At 43.4% G+C, this 17539-nt stretch overlaps 1 protein-coding gene across 1 annotated transcript in view; it reads left to right on the forward strand.

The window, feature by feature from the left end:
* LOC137657247 (protein-serine O-palmitoleoyltransferase porcupine-like) overlaps positions 1-16839 on the forward strand; it is a 136504-nt gene extending 119665 nt beyond the window's left edge. Inside the window, exons 4-6 of the mRNA XM_068391585.1 lie at positions 14602-14803; positions 15386-15611; positions 16753-16839. Of these exons, the coding sequence (XP_068247686.1) occupies positions 14602-14803; positions 15386-15611; positions 16753-16839 (515 nt within the window). The remainder of the gene's footprint in view (positions 1-14601; positions 14804-15385; positions 15612-16752) is intronic.
* The last annotated feature ends 700 nt before the right edge of the window (positions 16840-17539 follow it).

Below are 17539 nucleotides of genomic sequence, written 5' to 3' on the forward strand. Positions count from 1 at the left end.
ATGGTAAAGCCATCTGCTCTTTACAACTGGGGTTTTTGGCTAAAAATGAAAATCCTACTCGGCCATGGCCCAAATCCTTCGAGATCCCTAATCTTTATGATGTGGTGGGAGATGAGTTGGAGAGGGTGCTCTGTCCAGTAAGAGCATTACGGCTGTATGTGGACAGAACGAAGAATCTGAGAGGCGACTCAGACGCTTTGTGGTGTGCAGTCCGAAACCCTTCACTGCCCATGTCAAAGAATGCCTTGTCTTTCTTCATAAGACTGTTAATTTGAGAGGCTCATGCTCAGTATGATGAAGCAGATCAGAGGCTTCTCAAAGTAAAGACACATGAAGTCAGAGCGGTAGCGACTTCGGTAGCTTTTAAAAAGAATCGTTCTCTACAAAGTTTGATGGATACGACCTTTTGGAGAAGTAAGTCAGTTTTCGCATCACATTATTTGAAACATGTTCAAACACTTTATGAGGACTGTTATACTTTGGGTCCTTTCGTTGCAGCGAATGCGATAGTAGGTGAATGATCTACCACTACGTTCCCTTTTCCTAATACCCCTTTTCTATCTCTTGGAACTCGTAAGTTATGGTTGTTTGTGGAGGCTGGTCGTCAGCCTTCCGCAATCTTTGGTTTGGTCAGGTGGTCAATTTGTTCCTAGAGTGCGCCCGGAACAAGGGTATTAGTTGAGGTCCTGTCATGTTATAGGTGTTTGTACCGTTTGGCAGCTCCTAGAGATCATCAGCCCCAAGTGGATCACTGGATCTCCTAAGGATAGCGGACGAAATGAGGCAGAGTACCTTTGCTGTCAGCTTCCTTATCAGGTGAAAACCGCTTAAGTTAAGTGTTTTTTGTAATGCTTAAGTGAACTTTCAATATGTAGCTGTCTCTGACCTGCCACCAAGGGGTGTCAATCAGCTCTTATATAACCAGCGGGTAAGTTTTATATTTAAAAATGATATTTTCATAATAAAATAAATTTTTGAATATACTTACCCGCTGGTTATATAAATTTAACTCCCACCCTCCTCCCCTCTAGAGACTACCTATGTTATTGCTATGAGGCTTGGAAGAACTGAGTTGCTAGGTGTAGTTCCACCTGTGGTACCGCTAGGGCGCTGTTGTACACCTGCCATATCTACGATAGTGCGAGATTTTGAATTTCTGCCACGGCCTCAGAAGACTAAAGCTCTTATATAACCAGCGGGTAAGTATATTCAAAAATTTATTTTATTATGAAAATATCATGTTACAAAACTAGAAAATATATACAGTATTCACCCGCTTAAGTCTATATCACTTTCAAAAGCAGAGGGGAGTCCAAATCACTCTCGCTGCCTATCTTTAACAGGTTCTCCATAGTTCATCAAGTCAGATAATTTACTCAGGTGCACCTACTTTTGACAGTCTTCACCAGGCTGACCAGCGATGTAAACAGGTGCAGGATTATGAAATGTTACTCCTATTCTAGTACCTCTACTTGACTCCCTCCTGTGGTTAGGGTCTTGGTGTCATTACCTGTTAAAAGAAACAATAACAGATTAAGTCAATTTTGGGGGCGGCCCACTTGAGGGTAACAAAAAATATTACAATTTATTATGAATTTAAATGACTGTTTATTTTTTTTCACACAACCCATTAAGTTTTTTTTTTCCACACAACCCATAATTCATTGCATCGTGAGCATGGGTAGAACCAAGAGGAAAGTCACAAAGAACTCAATCTCCTCTTGGATCAGGCGGGTGATTGAAAGGGTCATGGCTCGGGATGACACTCAACCAAATAGACGCCCCCTGCACACGACGTCAGAGGGGTCTGCACCTCTCTGGCATTCGAGAAAAACCTCTCAGTACAGCAGGTGCTTCTCGCAGGCAGGTGGAAACGCCAAACTACGTTCACTGCCCACTACCTGCAGGACATAACCCACAGGAGCCTAGACACTTTCTCAATTGGTCCTGTAGTGGGAGATCACATGATCTAACACTTCAGCTCCCATAGGGGACAAGTAGCAGAAGGTCGATAATGGAGGTTACCCGCGGGGTAAGTCTAGGGTGAATGTGAGAGTGACTGGCTAGTTACTATTTTCATCCTACCCTCTCTTGGGGCTCAGCATGCGAGGGACTCCACACAGCTGACCTAGATTTTCTGCGGGTGAGTATCACGATTTGTTTGTTGCCCACCTTCTCAGTAGGGGGTTTACGATCCCGACCTCCTAACAAGAACTAGAGGCCATCCCGGGACAGTCTCCTGCCAGTTGGATAGGACTTCCACCCGTCTGCTATGTTAAAGAGCGGAAGGTTTGTACCCTGCGTCGGGACAAATGACAAATTTGGGAGTAATTTGTATTTTCCCTGGCATACAAACCTGAAGCTCTTTAATCGCACTGGCCTGCCAGCACCAACCCCCTAAGCCCTTGGTGAATTAAATAAAAAGTGACGGTTAGTCACCAGTGCTGGTGGGAGTGGTGGCTAAACATACCCCCGTGACCCCCGCTAACTAGCAGTGGATAGTTAAACCCTGGTTAACTTCAGTTTCAACTAGTTTTCAGCTCCGCCAAAATAACAATGCTATGTTAAAGAGCTAAAGGTTTGTATGCTAGGGAAAATACAAATTACTACCAAATTTATCATTATTATTACTAGCTGAGCTACAACCCTAGTTGGGAAACTGGTCAGGATGCTATAAGCCCAAGGGCTCCAACAGGGAAAAATAGCTCAGTGAAGAAAGGGAATAATGAATTAAGCAAACTACAAGAGAGCTTATGAACAATTGAAATAAAACACTTCAAGAATAGTAACAACATTAGAATAGATCAGTAATATATAAACTATAAAAAGAAACTTATGACAGTGTGTTCAATATGAAAATATTTGCTACAAGTTTAAACTTTAGCACTTTCACCAATTCAGCTACCTGATTAGGAAAATCATTTCACAACTTGGTCACAGCTGAAACAAAACTTATCAAACACAATATATTATTGAGCCTTATGATGGAGATTTTTTTTTATTTCTATCTTCATGGCATTTCCCCAATTTTGGGAGGTAGCCGATACCAAAAAGAAACAAAGGTGATTTTTTTCTCATCATTCTTCTTTGCCTGACAAGGGACTCAGCTGATTTGGTTGGTCCTGCAAGTGTGTCACAGCCCACCCCCGCCATTCATTTCTAATCCTAGTATGCTCTTTTCCCTGTCTCAAATCTGTCCTCCTATTACCTAGTATTACGAACAGGAGGGTATTGTCCGGAAAAATCCAAATGCATAGGATGGTCAGAATTTTGAAAAATCTTATGTTACATGTACAACAAACCACTGAACAATGGTACCATAGATCAATATCTAGATCAAGAATAAGAAATTTTATAGACCGCAAGTTCCTTTCCAACAAATCAAAATGAGATTCAGCAGCTGAAGACCAGATAGAAAAACAATAATGTACTTGAAACAAGGCAGAATGAAAGAATCAAAATACTTCAGAATAGATTAATCACCAACATGCCAATTTTCGTGCAAATGAAGAAGAAACAGACAGAACACATCTCTCAAAAACTAACCTGCTATCAAGAATTACACCTAATATTTCAAAAGAGTTACACGAAGCCAAAGAAACTCCATCAATGCAGAGATCCAGAGGTTAAGGAACCATTATCCTCAACCTACTTACAATCATACTTTGAGTTTTGTTAGGGTTCAACTTCATGCCCCATAATTTGTACCATGCACTAACTTTAGCTAGATCCCTATTAATCTGTTTGCTATGATGATGTCTAATGCTACAGACAATAACGTCCCATATATGTCATTTACAAATATAAACAATATGGAAGTTAAAATCACTTGTATATCCTACAAGAGTACAGCACATGGTCGAATATCACACAATTCATACTCAGGGAATTTCACTAAAAAATTTCCCCTTCCTGATATTAGTATATCCATCTTCCTTCAGCCAACCAACAAAATCTTTGGTATTCTAGCCTTTATTTCTGCTTGTGTAAGAGCTATTTTAGTCTGTTTTTATATTACCATGTAGAATCACTCCACTCTCTAGCCAATGGTGACATTCCCTACCTGAGGCATTATTGAAACCCCCCCCTAACTCCCCCCAGCTCAAAGACGCAAGGATCCTCGCATGTCGCTCACCACCAACTGAAACACTTGGGATTCTAGTCCTTATTCACAATTATGTAAGGTCCATTTTAGTGTATTTTTATGTTGGCATATGTGTTCATCACGGAGAAAGAATTCTGTAAAGTGCAACGAGCTGTGTCATTCTTCAACCATCATTGGTTCTTCTCCTCAGACTCCCACCCACAACACCACCTAAACACTAAGTAATGCAAGTTGTTGAAAGCTCTGTTTAGTCGAATTCTGTCACACTCTAGTATCTAAAATCTCACCATATAGTATCTCTATACTGTACTTTAAATAATTTCCTAAAAGTATCTCCATCCATATATATTGTCCGTTTATTTTCTTTATAAATTCCCTACATCATTTATTTGCATCTTACAATTTCCTCAATATTGTTATCAATTTCATATTTTATATAAGTACAGTATTATTCATTGTTTTCATGAGTAAAAGTTAGCCTACTGTTATTTCCATTTATTGACATTCTTCACAGTAATTGTCATGTTCCTACGTGCGCATTCCATATTTTCAAGCCCGTGAAATACCCACAACAGGAATTATCCAGTTGATAGTGTCAGTCACACGCAAGGCGGAATGACAGAAGAACAAACAAACCTTTTATCCAATGAACTAAATCTCTCTCTCTCTCTCTCTCTCTCTCTCTCTCTCTCTCTCTCTCTCTCTCTCTCTCTCTCTCTCTCTCTCTCTCTCTCTCGTGTAACAAATCTTTTGAAATTTTCCCATAACATGTTTAACATTTATGACAAAAGCAGGGCAATAGACATCATATACTTAGACTTTCAAAAGGCTTTTGACAAAGTTTCTCATAAAGAATGAATGGTCAAAATTAGAGCACTAGGCAGCAATGACGAGCTAGCTGAATGGATCGAAATTTGGCTAATAAACAGAAAACAGAGAGTTATAATCAATGGAGGAGCTTCAGAGTGGGCAGCTGCTACAAGCAAAGTACCTCAAGGATCTGTCCTTGGACCATTTCTATTTTTGTTCTACATTCATCATCATCATCATCATGATCATCATCTCCTACGCCTATTGACGCAAAGTGCCTCGGTTAGATTTCACCAGTTGTCTGTATCTTGCGCTTTTAATTCAATATTCCTCCATTCATCATCTCTTACATTAACAACATAGATTTAGGATTAACCAGTAGAATAGCAAAATTTGCCAATGATACTAAACAGCATAAATGATGTGAACTCAGAAGTAGAAGCCTAAGAGAGGATTTAGTGAAGCTAGGAGAATGGTCTAGAAAATGGCAAATGTCTCTCAACTGTTCGAAATGTAAAGTCATACACATAGGTTAAAGTAAACCACAATCAGATTACTCACTGCTGGGTAATGAAATATAAATTGTTTATCAGGAGGAAGATCTTGAGGATCCTTCAAGGATTTGAAGTTCACCAAACAGAGCATAAAAGCTGGAGAGAAAACACAAAAACTAATAGGTTACATAAAGAGATAATTCAAATACAGAACCAAAGACACTGTACTACAGATGTACACATCACTAGTAAGATCCCATCTAGAATATGGAGTCCAATTCTGGGCTCCCAAGTATTCAGAAGGATATAGATAGACTGGAAGCAGTACAAGCTAGGGCCATCAAACTAGTCCCAACACTAAGGCAATTTAGGTATAGACGAAGAATGGAACGTTTGAACTTATTAGATCTACTGTACCAACTCGATGACTAAGGCATTCAAAATTCTTAAAGGAATAACAAATGTAGATTGCAACAATCTGTTCATGCTTAGCACAAATCTGTCCAGAGGTAACGGATACAAACTGGAATTGAAAAGATACACCTCTCAATGTGGCAATTTCTTTACATACAACATAGCAATTACTTGAAATAGACTACCAGCGGATGTAGTAAACAGTAACATGGTAAAGGAGTTGAAGAATAAGTTAGACAAGATCATAAGAACTCTCTAAAGGTTTAAACTATATCGCTACCAAAGAGCATATGAAGTCTCTGCGGATGGACTAAAAAGTCTTTGAGACATCCAAAATCCAAAATCTTTGTAACTCCTTTTAACACACACACACACTCTCTCTCTCTCTCTCTCTCTCTCTCTCTCTCTCTCTCTCTCTCTCTCTCTCTCTCTCTCTCTCTCTCTCTCTTCCTATGCAGCATGATTTGTTAAGAATTAGCCCCCCATCTTCCTAGATGAAGGGAGGATGGAAAGAATGTATTTAAACTCATTTCTTATAATAGCCATAAATACAGTTGGACAATGTATCTCATGCAAGGATATAGGTTCTTCTGTGAGCAATTATCATTTATCCCTATGTATAGACTGCTAGCAAGTTGGCAGGAGTCATCACCTTTGTTCTTGCGTGAGCAATTATCTTTTATCCCTATGTATAGACTGCTACCAAGTTGGCAGGAGTCATCGCCTTTGTTCTTGTGTAGGACCAGGTTGAACCAACCAGTAATTTGGTTCAAAGGGACTTCCTCCCTCCTAAAAATAAGTCTTCTATTAAAGGACGATGGTCTATATTCATGTAAGAACAAATCACAATTTTGAATGTCATTTGTATTTTCCTTAACCATACAAACCTATTTTCTTTAAGATGCACTTAACGCCTAAAGGTCAAAAGTGCTAGTTTTTTCAGACTGATGAGTGGGTGGGGCTTCCCCTCCCACCTGTCAGTAGATTTAATTACTTCGTTAATTGTTCCGACGCGTTATACAAACTTTGTAATCATCTAATATAGGAATTTGCTTCAGCGCAGCTGAAACAGCCAAAGGGAAAGAAAACTAGGCAGTTGTGCTGATTGGTTGGCTGGTGGTATGGGGCGGAGCTTAGCTCCTCCCCCCTACCGCCAAAGGCCCCCACTGCCATATCCCCCCCCCCCCCACCAGCCTGTTTTCCTCATTCACTCGCTTCGGCTCAACGTAGATGGTGGTACTACACTCCGCTCTCTACGCTGTATCCCTTTTCCTTCTCTTGTGCTTGTGTACTAGTGATTGTGTGATTGTTATGGAGGAGAAAGTTACTCGTAAGATGCGATGTTCTGCAGGCCGTGGCAGGCGCTGCAGTAGGTGGCTTTCGTCACCTGTAGACCCGCACACGCTCTGCCCGACATGCAGGGGAAAACTTTGCCCCTAAGGTTCTCCCTGCCGTGAGTGTGAATCCTGGCCACCCTTGCAGTGGCAAGCTTTTGAGAATCGACGCAAATATCACCGGACCCCTAAAGCTTCTTCTGCTTTGGAGAGCTCGCTTTTTTCGAAAAAGATGGAGGGGGGTTCCGGTGGTAAGTGTGTCATCTCAAGAGACTGCCACAGCGAAGTCTACTCATGCCCTCTCCAAGTCTGAGGAGAGTGTAAGTATGATTTTGGAAAGCTCGGATTCACAGCCTGTTGGGGATTTCTCGGGTTTCCCCGAGGGAGCGGGTGACTTTAGCGCTTCCGCTACTTTGGCGATCTCGAGAGACACCCGACAGATTGTTGGACCATCTGATACCGATGACGACACGTTACCTGGTAAGATGGGGTAACTTTGGGCGTCTCTCGGACCATCAGGTAAGCCTGACTTGAATTTGTTAAAACGCACTTTAACTCTGGCGGACAAGCTTCAATAACATCATTTGAATGATCCGATTGTTGATGAACACATGAATGTAACTGATTTTGTAACTTTATCGACTCCCATGTTCCCTGATGCCCCTGTTGTTGTTGACCATGTACCTGATGAAGCATTTGTTCCTGGGAGAATTCAAACTTTTTCCAAGGGTGAAATAACCGCAGGGCTCCCTGTTAAAACAAGGGAGACTAATGTTTTAAACACTGAGATTTTGTTAACGACTGCTGGCAAACCCTTTACAGCTTTGCCCGCAGGTCAGTTAAAATTAAAATCTGCTAAAACTCTGCTGATACAAGATGTTTTTCAGGTTCACCCCGTTCACCAACCATGGCTCTTCCTACGGACATGGCTCAGGTATCTCCTACGGCTTCGAAGCAAAGATTCAGTGCACCATCTGCTTTGATTTTAGCTGAAGATACATTTGTTCATCCTCGTCCAGTGTCGTCTGCTGTTGCCTCCACCACCATTCTAGTACCTCGGAGGGGACACAAGAAGAGGAAGCGTGGTTGGTATTCCTCCCCTAGTTCCTTCTCCTCTCTTTCCTCCTCTTTGTCTTCATCTTCTGACTCTGACTCCTCTCCCCCAAGGAGAAAGAGGAAGAGGAAGAAGAGGAAATTGAAGACGGCCAGGAAGGCCAGTCACAGTCAAAGGGACATGGTGCCCCGAGACACCTCTTCTCCTCCGGGGGATAAGGGCGATGCTGTAGTGGTTTGCGGACTGTTGCCAGAGGTAGCACCCAAACTGCCTAGTGTCCGAAGGCCGACCACACCCCAACGTTCACTACACAAAAAAGGTAAAACGGTGGAATATCCAAAAATCTAGGTAACAGGTCAAGAGAACGGAGCACTAGGCACCACCCCTTAATTTACACTGGGCAAGGGGACCCAGCTAAAAGCATAATTGCATAATATTATTCAAAGGTAAGCCGTTTTCAAGTTAAGTACAAGAAAAAACAATGATACTAAGAAAAAAAAGACAATTAGTGGCTGTGAAGGGGACACAATGGTGTAAGGTACAGGAGTGAAATGCTGTCTTCTTAAAAACAAGAAAAATATTTTTGTGAAAAGGAAAAAAGTTTATATCATTCCTGAGCGAAAGAGAAAAAACTTACAATCCTTAGTGTTACACCCAGAGGGGATGGCTAAATAGCATATCAAATACAATATAGCAAATTCTTAATGCTATGCTACAAACATCTACATGTTATAGTACATAATAAATGCCACTGTGTGTATTGCCTGGGTGGTCCAACTATCTCAACAAACAACACTACCGCTACACTAAGCATCTAGACACAAAATGTTTTCAGCAACCAACTCCGGCAGCTTCAATCATTGTCAGTCACACATAAAAGATATATCCCTATGATCCCTTTTTCAGGATAAAGCCTTATCTGGTTTGTGATGCAAATTTTCTAATTGTTAACATCAAGAGAGACCCTTTCTGTTTAATGTAGATATTATCCAGAGAAAGTTCCCGGCTTATGACAGAAAAAACTTCAAGCTTAAAGGAGAACCCCACAACACTGTGGTTCGTTATCTGCATGAACAGTCAGCCGGGTTTGGACATTGACAACACTTAAAAGTTTGACTGCCGCTGAAAACTTTTCTATGCCACTTTATGTTCACTTTATGATTCTGGAGATAAGTATGTGAAACACTATCCATGAAAACTCTGTGTTAATATATGAAAAAAACAATTACGCTATGATGGGACAACATCGGTCAGTGATAGAAATAATCTAGTTTTATTTGCTCTTAATCTTACTTATGCATCACAATGTACTAGGGCAGGCTTGAGTCTCTCATCAGTGTACGGGAAGAAGTTATAACAACAAAACAGGTCTTGAGTAACTTTTCTTTTGACAAATTCATCTTGCCTACAATCCTATTCTTGTACCTCTACTCGTCTCCCTACTGGGTGTAGGGTCTTCCTGTCATTACCTGTGAAAAGAAATAATAACGGATTAAGGCACTTCTTTGGGGAGGCACTTGAGAGCTCGTTATCTGTGCAGCATGTTGCTTCCCCTACACCTCCAGATGTAACAGGACTGAGGGATCAGCCACCTCCACAACCTTCACCTGGAGTAGAGACTGAAGATCCCGAGGTGGAGTCGCAGTTCTTAGAGGTCATTAACCTCGTGTGTGAGATTAATGGTCTCATGGCTCCTCCTGCGGTAGCATCTAGGGATAAGTATACAGCCTGGGAGATCCTATGGGGACCTCCCGAAAGTAGTTCACGGCCCATCACACTACCCTGGTCGAGACAGGCTGCTCGAGCATTGAACCGAGTGAGTGACCAGATCGCAGGACCTGGTGACTTGTTAGGAGCCAAGGTTCGAACAAGCTTCTCCCTCAACCACTCCAGCGACAGAAGAGGTACTACGTTACAGAGTCTGCTGTGCCTTGTCCTCTCCCTCTCGACCAGGGTCAGAGCACTTGTTAGGGGTTCCTCATTCGAGAGTTTGAAATCTCAGAGTGTCTCCTTTTCGGCCTCTGAGATTTCAACTATGGAGTCCATCTCTGTAGCTGCTCTCCAGGCTGCTTTGTGGCTCGACTACTGGTGTGGTATGTCCACAGTGTTCTCGCGGGACACCAAATCTCGCTACCCCCCGAACACATGGAGCAGTACAGGAACCTAGCTTTGTCTGATGGGAAAGCTGTTGCCTTTCTCTTGGACCAGCTTTCTACCCAGTACACCAATGCCAATCTGATCCTCAAAAAGCGCGAGGCAGTAGCCGCTTGTTTGGCGAGACAGATGGGTTCAGGAAAGGCACTGGCACTCAGAAATGCTCCTATTAGAGCTGCAACTTCTCTCTTTCCACCAGAGGAAGTTTGGGCCGCGCGGGATAAATGGCGCCTCGACTCGAAGGACTTCATTATCCACCAGGCGCAGGCTGCGAGTTTCAAGGGACCTGGTCCCGCGAAACCGTCCGCGGCCAGGCTGAGTCAGGCCAAGCCCAGGGGAAGTAGCAAGGGTACCGCTGGTCGTGCTCCTGTGCAGCCGAGACCTGCTCCAGTTCAGAATGGTTCTGCTGCCAAACAGACCTTTCAGCCTCCCTCGGGAGCTCCTCCATGCCCTGGAAAGAACAGGGGCAAGCGAGGGAAAGGGAAACGCTGAGCTTGGCTTTCCCCTTCCCATGCTGTCGAAGGTAGGGGGATGCCTATCGCGCCATTGGCCGATGTAGCAGCACCTCAGGACCGAGGAATGGGTAGTGTTGACCCTTCGCGAAGGGTACAAGCTTCCATTTGTGCTTCATCGGCCCCACCTATCCTCCACTCCAATAGCGTTCCACGCGTACGCTCCAACATCTCCGAAGGCTCTAGCTTTAGAGGCGGAAGGCCAGGAAATGTTGAAGAAGGATGCGCTAGAAGTCGTGCACGATCAGTCACCAGGGTTGGAGACCGATCATCGACCTTTCGCCAAGATGCTGACAGTTTGCGCTGTGCTGTTAGCCATCAGGCAGTACGACTTTATGCTTGTGATAGTCTTGAAGGAAGTGTACTTTCAAGTACCAGTTCATCAGTCGTCTCGAAAGTACCTCCGATTCACCTTCCAGGTCACGGTGTACCAGTTCAAAGTCCTGTGCTTCTGACTGTGCACAGCTCCCCAAGGGTTCACGCGATTGTTCACGACGGTAGCAGCTTGGGTCCACTCGGGGGGCATCCGCCTACTGATGTACCTCGACGACTGGCTGATTCTCGCTCCCTTGCAGGAGCAGTTGTTTCAGGACTGAGACTCTCTTCTGGCAGTTTGTCGTGATCTGGGGATCGTGGTGAACTACGAGAAGTCGAACCTCATTCCCAATGAAGGTGAAGTATCTGGGAATGCTGATCGACTCGGCAGCAGCTAACGGATCACCAGACTCAGAGAGGTTGCGCAGCCGTTCCTGTCGCAGGAACAACTTCCAGGCCTCCAGTGGCAAGCTCTTCTAGGTCACCTCTCCTCGCTGGAGAAGCTTGTTCCTTTCAGGCGGATTCATCTCCGCTCCCTTCAGTGGTGTGTGAAGGAGCAATGGTCAGCAGCCACCGATTCTCCCTCTCGTTCAGTTCGCATGGAACGCGAGGTAAGGGAGGATCTCCTTTGGTGGCTAAACGAGGAGAACCTCATGAGAGGGTTTCTCATAAACCCTCCTCCACCTCAGTTCCGTCTGTTCACAGAAGCGTGTGGTCGGAAGAGGATAAACACCTGCACATCAACGTGCTGGAAATGATGGCAGTCTCGAGAGCACTCATTCATTTCCAGGCTCGTTTGAGAGAGCATTCGGTAATGCTGATGAGTGACAACATGTCCGTGGTCATGTACGTCAACAAGCAAGGGGGCACGCTCTCACGTCCCTTGCAGCAGTTGACGAGGCGGGTGTTTCTGTGGGCAGAGAGTCATCACGTAACCTTGTCAGCCAGGTGCATTCCAGGCAAGAGAAATATTCGGGCAGACGCCCTGAGTCGCGGAGACCAGGTAATAGGGGCAGAATGGTCTCTTCACCTTTGGGTGGAGAGTCGAGTACTCAACCTCTGGGGAGAACCATGCATCGACCTATTCGCAACACGGCACAACGCCAAGCTTCCCGTGTTTTGCTCTCCAGTACCAGATCCTGGGGCTGTGTTCGATGACGCATTGCAACATTCTTGGGATTAACTGGATTGCTACGCCTTTTCCCCCCTTTTGCTTGCTTCGCGCAGTCCTGTCCCGGGTCCTAGTAAAACCCAGGACTCAGGATGACGTCTTGCTTCGCTATGGCCACACATGGAGTGGTTTCCCGATCTGTTGTTGCTCCTGGTCAAGGCACTGAGAGAGCTACCACAATGGCCCAATCTCCTTCAGCAACCCTTGTCGAACAGGTACCACCAGGCAGTGCAGTCGCTCAGACTTCACGCGTGGAGACTATCCAGCATCTCCTCAGAGCTCAAGGCTTTTTGTGTCCCGCTGCGAGAGAGATGCCAGGGTACCTTAGAAGATCCTCCTCCTCAGTCTACCAGGAAAAGTGGTTGGTCTTCTGTGATTGGTGTAGTGGAAGGGGTATCTCTCCGGTCTTAGTCTCTCTGACTCAGATCGCAGACTTCCTAGTCTTTCTCAGAGATAAGCTCCTTTCGGTTTCTGCCATTAAAGGGCACAGGTCTGCCCTTTGCTATGGTGTTCCGTCTGAAGGGCATAGATATCTCCAACGCCCTCGAGAATTTTGTGATCATTAAGAGCTTCGAACAGTAGTGTCCCCCGAGGGTACTTCGAGTTCCCTAGTGGGATGTCATCTTAGTTCTCGGGTCTCTTACTCGTGCTCCATACGAACCCTTGAGCCATGCCTCAGACAGGCATTTGGCCCTTAAGACTTTTTCTGCTAGCCTTAGCATCGGCGAAGAGAGTCGGGGAGTTACACAGCCTCTCTTGTAATGTCACTCATGCAAAGGGTTTGAAGGAGATCTCCTTGAGTTTTGTGCCAGAGTTCGTGGCCAAGACTCAGAACCCAGCGATCCACGATCCCAAGTTCGAGGCCTTCACTATTCCTTCCTTAGCGGATGCGGCGAGAGCTGGTTCAGGTGAGAGGCTTCTCTGTCCCATCAGGTGTCCCTGGCGCTATCTTAAGCAAACTCGGTATCTCAGACCTGAATGTCGACGACTCTTCTTTAGCACTGGCAGAGCCAAGAGGAAGGTGTCGAGGAACACGATATCCTTCTGGATCCGTGAAACCATCCGCAAGGCATATGTGACTTCCTGAAGAGTCCAAGCACCAGCAAGGGTTAAAGCTCACGAGAGCAGGGGCATTGCCCCCACACTCGCTTTCAAGAGAAATCTTGCAGTGGGCCAAGTGCTGAAGGGTGGCGTTTGGAAACGCCAGACCACCTTTACAACCTTTTACTTGGGGGAGTTTACGCACAAGTCCTTGGACATCTTTGTTCTTGGCCCTGTGGTAGCGGCTCAAGCTATTGTCTGACCTCTCCAATTCCTCCGGGACAGGGAAGTCTCTTGTCTTGATTTTTATGGTATGTTTGGCAGTGTGAAAGCAGTGTGCATATGCTCCGCCTTTCTCTCTGTCTCTTCCCTTGGAGTCCCATACATCAAGACAAGTCTTCCCAGGTAAGATTGCTAGAGTTTGTTTACAGGTATTCTCACCCCCTGTCTTCTGCTAGGCAAGGAAGACGTTGGATGTATATACCCTTTGCCTTTTGGTTATGTAGGTTCATCCAGTCACTGCGACCCTAGGGTCGAGTTTCTCTTACATTCACGCTCTCAGGTCGTGCGATGCTCTTACCCATCGCGCGACCCGGCTCCCAGTCTCTCAGACCCCACCATCATCATGTCGGGTCGAGAGACAGGGGTAGGTGGATTTAGTCCTCTGCTCTCATTCAAGACCAGGTCTATATCCGGGCAGTTAGCTGTTAATAAGCAGCAAAGACAGACCTCCCACTAACCAGTGAGTCTTCCTATATTAAATGATTACGAGGTTTGTATATCGCGTCGGAACAAATGACAATTTGTCCTAAATTGTATTTTTCCTAGCTATACTGTACAAACATGTAATCATTTAATATAAATGCCCGCCTCCACCACCCCCCTCATGTTCCACATTGACCCTAAAGCGTTTGAATGAGGAAAATGGGCTGGCGGTGGGGGGTGTGGAGCTAAGCTCCGCCCTATACCGCCAGCTAACCAATCAGCACAACTGCCTGGTTTTCTTTCTCTTCGGCTGTTTCAGCTGCACTGAAACGAATTCCTATATTAAATGTTTACGGGTTTATATAGCTAGGGAAAATACAATTTAGGACAAATTTTCATATTTCAATGGGTGTTTCAGCATTGATGAAGTCATACTGTACTCTTATTAAAGGACTCAGTGGTGTTTTAGTTTTATACTTTTTTTTTCTTCAGTGCACCTTCCAGCATGGCTTGTACACCTGATATCAGCTGCATGTGGTTGTATGGTGGCCTGGCAATTATTTGGACCTAAAATGTTGTTCATGGTATATTTGATACTGGCTGGGACCCTGGCCTTATTTTGCTCAGACAAACTGCTGCATTCACGTAGGGGCCCTTGGACTTGTGGGTTTTGTGTAGCGTTTCTGATATTATGGTAAGCACTAATTCTTATTCATAAAGTAACACATATTCACTTAATATTACTTGAAATTACATTAGTTTAGATATCTAAAATGGAATATTCTCTTTATTTGATCATAAGTGAGACTTTGAGTTTCTTAAGTAGTGTAATTTTAAAATATTGTATCTGTCATCATCTGAGGAAGTATTTGAAGCAAGGTACAACTACAGCTTGTGCTATAATTTTTAGGGCAAATAACCATCATTGTGATGAATGATAAATCAGAATTAATTGAGTAAGCTCTCATTTGTATGGGTATCATTCATTTTCATCTTATATGGTTTTTTTTTTTTACAACTGTAACAAAAATCTTATTCATTTAGTTATATTGTATATAGGAACAACTTTGATATCTTTCATAAATTTTTTTTTTCAATTTCATCAGTTACTAAAATTACTGTAATAATAATAATAATAATGATGAAAATATTAATAGTACTGATAATGATAATGAGAATATTAATAATGAGGATAATTTAGGTGTATTAAATTTAGAGTTATTATGCCTATAAACTATGCAGTATCTCCAAAATTAATTAATTTTGTTTACAACAGTGAATTGTGGTGGGCAGATCCTGTGGAGTGGCATAGTATACGAGGAGCACAAATGATTATATTGATGAAGATAGTATCTGTTGGTTATGACCTGGATGCAACCTCTCTTTCAAGTCATCCTAGTATTCTTGAAATGGCTGGTTATATCATGAATCCTGGTACCATTATCTTTGGGCCATGGACATCTTTTGATACCTACAGAAAAGTGTTGCAGCCTCTATCAATTGTAAGTACTGATTTATTTTATTATGAATGCTGTATTTTTGATAAGGTAATTTAATGTCATAAGTTTTATAGTTGATAAAGATGGAAAGAATATTTTTTTTGTGAAAATGTTTGCTATTTTAGCTGCCTCTGCCTGGTTGATGTTCGTTCACAGAATATTATCACCTGGAAGCATATGTGATACACAGTACAGTACTTGAAATCTGCATCCTTATCCTATATGTTAGATGCTGCATAGGAAGTTGCTTGGTTCATCATATTTCTACATTTAGAAATAATGTACTTTGTTTTTACTATCACACATCAACATCTTTCATAGAAACTTGATCCTTATTGCATCCTCTTGAAAGATTGTTAGCAGAGGTCAGGCTGAATACGTGTCATGGCATTATAGTATCTATGTTTCTGCTTATTTTGGAGAACTGCTTTTCAGCTTTTGAGCATGAGTAACTCTGGCAGCAATGGGCAATAAAATAAACATGATCCTATGTATTATGAAGGGAGTACAGTGTTTGTTCCGGCACAAATAAAAACCATTGTCCTTTACATAGGAGAATGAAAGCAAAGCCAGAATACGGCAGTTAAAATTTTACAAGGTGTAGGTACTGTAGTTGGATGATGGTTATTCGCCGGGAGCTGGGAACTCCCCCCCCCCCACTTGCTCACTGAGTAGTCGCTTTGATATCAGCTGTCGGTGAAGACAGATATTCTTCAATTGCCTGGATACTTTGGCAGATTAAAAAAAAATTTTGTATGATTTTTCTTTAGTACTTTTAGTCTCTCTTCCTTGTATGACTCTATGGCATCCTGGGACATTGACCTTGAGTTTGAGACAGGCTTAAGGTTGGTATGTCTCCCACAACTATTGGTTGTCCAAAGGTGATCACAGGATTCTCACGTTTGCCAGTTTTGGGTTACACTTCCCTGCAGTCAGAGGAATAGGCTTCTTCTCGAAAGAACTTTGTTTCCTTCTTTGTTTACATACACAAGCAACAGGTTTCCTGTGAGTGCTGTTGAATCAGTGTTAACCTCTCCAATTGGAAGCCAGTTGCCTTGCATTGCCGATCACCAGACTTGGTCTGCGATCAACTCGCCTTTAGTGAGTTGAGAGTGCTTGACAAATGAGGACTATTACCCTTCAGCAAGATTATGAGTCTATATTTGCTGGACCCTCTTTATCATCTGAAGAAGACACCCACACGTGCCTTATCCACACACCATTCTACTAGATTTACCTCATCCACATGCCCTTCTACTTGACATGCCACACCTAGATGTTCCATGCCCAGACACGCCTCACTCAGACATGCCTTGCGCAGATGCATCTCACATAGACGCGTAGTATCTAGAAGCACTGCTGGAAGCAAATCGCCCAGTTGCGTGTGCTCAAGGTGAATGCAGGACTCTCACTGGAGCATACTAGCTCTTTTTGCATAATTTTCTTCAGATGCACTGACATGTCCATGCACACACTCCTGAATGCACTGGTTTGAATGCACGCATAGAAGGACTAACCTTACTAAACCCTTGGTGTGTGTTCAGCCCATTAAGGGTCTAGAATAGATGATTTACTCCACCTCAATGTAAGATCACAAGTGTGAGTTCTTTTAGAAAAGGGACTAGCGCCTTCTAGCCAGTAGACCTCAGGAGTCGTGACCATGAACGTCCAGTTACTCATAGGGGTGATCCTTACATTTGATCATGTTATGGATCAGGATCACCTAAAGTATATCTTTTTAGCCAAAACTTATCTCCGATATAATTTGGGTCAACACCACTCCCTCACTCTTTGGAATTGAAGTTTCCAGCAGGGATCGTCTTTAATCATCTCAGGAATACATAAATAAATTCTGTCCAGATCCCGCCTACACCTCGATAGATAGGAAGTTTTCTACTAACCCCTCTCTCTCTCTGCTTGGAAGATTTAAA

Source organism: Palaemon carinicauda, chromosome 18 (assembly GCF_036898095.1).
Source record: "Palaemon carinicauda isolate YSFRI2023 chromosome 18, ASM3689809v2, whole genome shotgun sequence".
NCBI classification, from domain to species: domain Eukaryota; kingdom Metazoa; phylum Arthropoda; class Malacostraca; order Decapoda; family Palaemonidae; genus Palaemon; species Palaemon carinicauda.